The 5,268-nt window shown below is 34.0% G+C and overlaps 1 protein-coding gene across 1 annotated transcript; it reads right to left on the bottom strand.

Moving 5' to 3' along the window:
* Positions 1 to 2,806: 2,806 nt before the first annotated feature.
* LOC108967745 lies at positions 2,807 to 3,493 on the bottom strand (the record flags this gene model as incomplete). The annotated part of the gene is made up of 3 exons (XM_018931355.1): positions 2,807 to 3,138; positions 3,215 to 3,348; positions 3,403 to 3,493. Coding segments are annotated over 3 exons (377 nt in total), but the record flags the coding sequence as incomplete, so codon positions are not given.
* Between the last annotated feature and the right edge of the window lie 1,775 nt (positions 3,494 to 5,268).

Consider the following 5,268-nt stretch of genomic DNA (forward strand, 5'->3'; position numbering starts at 1 on the left):
CTTCAATATTCCATGATTGCGCATACATGCTATGACATCATATCCCATACCTATATTATTTCTCTTCATATTCTCTGTTTGATTATGTGGAGAACTGTTAAAAATGTTAACATTTCACATCGTGAATTCTATGGTTGTGAGGTGAATTCCCTATCACAATCTTATAAAATGTTCGACATCGAACCTGCACCTTCTCTATGTTTTAAGTTCTCTGGATAAACTACTCAACAGCCGAAATCTTGTGATTAAGTGTCGGTCTGAACATGGTATAACATACACACCGCCCTTTGCGTTAGAAATAAACGATTCACGTACATATGGTTTGAATTGTCATGTGCGGAACACAATGCTCCCGACAGACTGCAGCAGCACGACAGTGAACTAAAAATGGCGTTGGGAATCCTACTACATGAACGTTTGTGAGAGGGCAGCAACATAACAATGGCCAGCATGTACACAAAACAACTCAGTTGTCAATTTTGCATGTACATAATTTCGTTGTGGCCATACTAATACCTTGCACTTCAATGAAATTTTAATATTTTGTTCAAAGTGAAATTTTTAAACAAAAAATAAGTAAATAGGTAAAAAATCGTGTAGTCGTGCAGCTGTCGATATAGGTCCGTCCATAAGACTGTGTGTATTTTAATATTTGACAGATGTCGTTTGCAGTCTGTCGCGAGCATTGTATTCAACACATTAATAGCGGGATTCTGTAACCAGTCTCTAGTCTCTATTTGAGACATTTTGTGGTAAAATCTCAATTTGTAACTAGTTACTATTCACTAAACAGTCTCTAGCTTTACCGTGCGATTCTGTACGGTGATACAGTATCAAGTCTCTAAATTTGATAGAGACAATTTTTGAGACTTGAGACGATTTTGCTATTCTGTAAGTGACAGTCACAAAATCTATTACATTTAATAATTCRGAGATGCTTTTAAACTTGGATGAAAATAAATATGTCGATAACAAAAATTAAATTTTCTATAACATAGTCAAAAAAGATAATTATCAATCAAAATAAAATTATATGTTGATTTTGTTTCATAATATTTTCGAAATTTTTGTAAAATTTATTTATTTTTAACCTTTTCGACTATCGACTAATATCTATAGTGATCTCTATTCAGTATATTCAAAATGGCAGACAAAAGTTCTTTTTGGGTTTGTGACTTGCTAACTACCAGGTCTCAAATTTAAGGCAATATTTTGAGACTAAAGCTAGAGACTGTTTAGTGAATAGTAACTAGTCACAAATTGAGATTTTACCACAAACTGTCTCAAATAGAGAGTAGAGACTGATTACAGAATACACGACTGCAGGCCGACAGTAGTCGTTCTCGCTAACTTCAATTTAATCCTATATTTGCCAACGACAATAGAGTTGAAAATAGAGTTGACAGTAGAATGGAAGATAGAGRRATGAGGTAGAGTGGTGATGCCACTAATATGTAAAATGTAAAATTATTCACAGCTCTAACAAACTTGACGTTATTTTACAAATAAAAGCATAGAATAGCCCTGTTATACCCTAGACAGACATGTGCTTTCAGTACTACTATTTGTACTACAATGAAAGCTCATGAAACCATACACCAGCATAGTGACACACATCTAGTATGCCTACCTAGTACATTCAACAGCTGACGTAAATATTTTTAAATATATAAAATGAAAATAGACGTTAATACATAACCGCAAATTATGGGAGAAAAAAAAATTTTACATTGGCTCTTAGGGCTTTCAAATCAAGCAAAAAATATATCAGGCTTGCGTTAGAAAAAAGAATTTTAAAAAGATATCGAATATTTACCATTGACCAGCAAAATGGTAAATATTAAACAGGTAGTTTTTAACATATAAAGAATTTTTTACCTAWTAGGTGGAAAATTCTCAATTCTGGGAAAGGGATTTTCAGCTATTCAGCGAGGAAAAATTTAAAAATGCATTCCGACTTGAAAAATGAATTGCTGTCGCTTTATACGCGTTAGCTTCTTCCGCAGAATATAGAACAGTTGGTAGTCTTTTTGGAATCGGTCGCACAACAGTAGGAGCAATAGTGGTACAATTTTGCGAAGAAATATGCAGAGTGTTTAAGAATGAAGTATTCGATGAATATCCGCCGAATGATATGAAAGTGAATGATATAGTCTATGGTTTTGAACATTTAGGATTSCCGCAATGTTATGGCGCAATAGATGGGTGCCACATTGAAATAAAGCCTCCAAAAAACGAAGCCAGCGATTATTATAACTTTAAAGGGTGGTACTCGACGGTTTTATTTGCAGCAGTAGACTATAGATGCAGATTTACTTATATCAATGTTGGTACACCAGGACGAAGCAATGACTCCACATTATTTGAGCAGTCGGCTTTGAAAAAGTGCCATTCCGCTAACGAAAATTTTAAAAAATATGCAAAAACAGTCGAACGCATTGAGGTGCCGATACTCCTTATAGGAAATTCAGCATTCAAACTGTCTAAATACGTTATGAAACCATTTCCATTTTTTATTAATCAAACAGAAAGTGAAAAAATATTTAACGGACGCATTTTATCGTGCCGAAAAGTTGTGGAAAATGCTTTCGGACATTTAGAGGCTCGCTTCAGACAAATTGGTCGAGGTCTGGAAGTTAATTTAAAAAATGTTATAAAATCTTGTTGCATTATTCATAACGTATGCAACAATAGAAATTACAGTGTCAATCTGCAATGGATTCAACAAGCAAACGCTGGAAATAGCGGAMGGCAACCTCATAGAGCACACATAGACAGACAAGAAATCTTTTGCGAAATTGAAATTCGACAGGTAATTATGACACATTTTATCCACGATAAATATTATTTGTAATTTTCACAAAGAATTGATATTTTTTTATTTAAATATGTTTATTTAACATAGCCATAAGAACGGCGTTGGTTTGCTCCATCAATTTTAGGGCCTTTTCCTCATTTTCCAAAGATTTATTGAAATAAGCTTCCATCATCTTTTGCTCTTTTTTAGCCAGTCGAGATAATCTTCATCACTATTCCTCTTTCTCTTTATTGCAGCCGACGAAGTTGATGGTGCTTCTTCAGGTCCACTTTCATTTGACAATGARGATGCCGCCATCGATGTGTCTAATGGATCCGAAACTGTGGAAAAAAAGATGTATAATACATTCATTGAAATTGTAATATTGAAATAAAATAATTCCTATTTCAAAAAAACCATTTTCAATGCTTTCGTCGGCCAGTTCGTGTGTGAAATTTGATTTATAGCTGCCAATTATTTTGTGTATGTCGTCGTAGAATTCCCAATTAGACGGAGCTCCTCCGCTTGGGCCCACAGCCTTCCGTTCCTGTCTGATATGTTTAAACTATCACATACTTATTATTATTGTATAATTATTTACAAACCTGTACTTCTTTGTTAAATTATGAATWCGATTTCGCAGCTCGGCTGGCGCGAGGAAAACACCGTGTTCATTTATTATTAAATTAAATTGTGCTCACACTTCAATTATATTTCTTATTGCTGCATTCCCAATATATTTTTTTGGACTTTCTCCATATTTTTTGTCTTACCGCCACTGATAAATTTATTTATTTTTTATTTTGTCAGCTGGCAGCGAAAACATATGATTTTAACAGAATGAGCTCTAAAGCTTTGGGTGTGTTCAATGCGATCCATCATAGTACATTGTAGAACACCACTGAATTTCAATGGTATGTAGTATGCTATTGTAGTACGGAACTCTATTTGCTTTGGAACAAAAATGTGAAATACTGATGACACACATTTAGGTTCCATATTATACTACATTATGTACTATATGTGTGTCTTGGGTATTACATCATTTGTAATAACAATTGATAATTTAAAACGAATAAATTTACCTATTTACTTATTTTTTGTTTAAAAAATTCACTTTGAACAAAATATTAAAATTTCATTGCAAGGTATTAGTATGGCCACAACGAAATTGTATACATGCAAAATTGACAACTGAGTTGTTTTGTGTACATGCCGGCCATTGTTATGTTGCTGCCCTCTCACAAACGTTCATGTAGTAGGATTCACAACGCCATTTTTAGTTCACTGTCGTTTTAGTTCACTGTCGTGCTGCTGCAGTCTATCGCGAGCATTGTGTTCCGCACATGACAATTCAAACCATATGTACGTGAATCGTTTATTTCTAACGCAAAGGGCGGTGTGTATGTTATACCATGTTCAGACCGACACTTAATCACAAGATTTCGGCTGTTGAGTAGTTTATCCAAAAAACTTAAAACATAGAGAAGGTGCAGCTTCGATGTCGAACATTTTATAAGATTGTGATAGGGAATTCACCTCACAACCATAGAATTCACGATGTGAAATGTTAACACTTTTAACAGTTCTCCACATAATCAAACAGAGAATATGAAGAGAAATAATATAGGTATGGGATATGATGTCATAGCATGTATGCGCAATCATGGAATATTGAAGGAAAATAAGTTCTTTGATATTCCACTTTTAACAGCGAAAAATGCGTACAAATACAGCTCTCACATACTCAAGAATATGAAGAGACATAAATATATGTATGCATGCTCCTTATGATACTCTCAACAACAGCATTGTGATATTTCCATGCTTCAATTCTTGCTTTCGCACTGTATGCAAATATGTATGGTTTTGCGTTTTGCCGTCGGTATTTCCATATTGGCATGTAAAAATAATTATATGAGTATAATTTTGTATGAATGCATGCATAGTAATATTAATAGTCAATGGACTTGCATATTTAATAACTTTATTTGATTTTTACATAATATACTCAATATTTAGTATATTAGTATAAATATATATGTATGTATATGTATACACTTCCGAACAAATAATGCACAAGCATCCAAACATACATATGCGTACACATGTGAATATGTCACCAACAAAAAATTGAAACATTGTTCTACAAAAACAACAACTGTCTCAAATAGCATAAGCATGCCAAGTCAATATGGCAGCCGAATTGGCGAAGACCAAATGTAGTAAATTTTACAACAAAAACGATTTCATTCATAAACGCAGGCGCAATTCTATAGGCGACCTCGCTTCATTCATAAAAACAGACGCCGTAACATCACCCCGAGCATGCCTTTGCCAACAAGCGTCTTTTCGCGACGATGGCAAAAGCTAAAAATCATAAATTGAACATCTTTCTGGTGTTTGTTCTAAGAAAGAAGTGAGAAAAGTGGCAACGTAGCTGTTGTCGATTTACAATATTTGTCAATTCT

This window comes from Bactrocera latifrons, unplaced genomic scaffold (assembly GCF_001853355.1).
Source record: "Bactrocera latifrons isolate USDA-ARS-PBARC rearing strain unplaced genomic scaffold, ASM185335v1 scaffold_1972, whole genome shotgun sequence".
Classification (NCBI taxonomy): Eukaryota; Metazoa; Arthropoda; class Insecta; order Diptera; family Tephritidae; genus Bactrocera; species Bactrocera latifrons.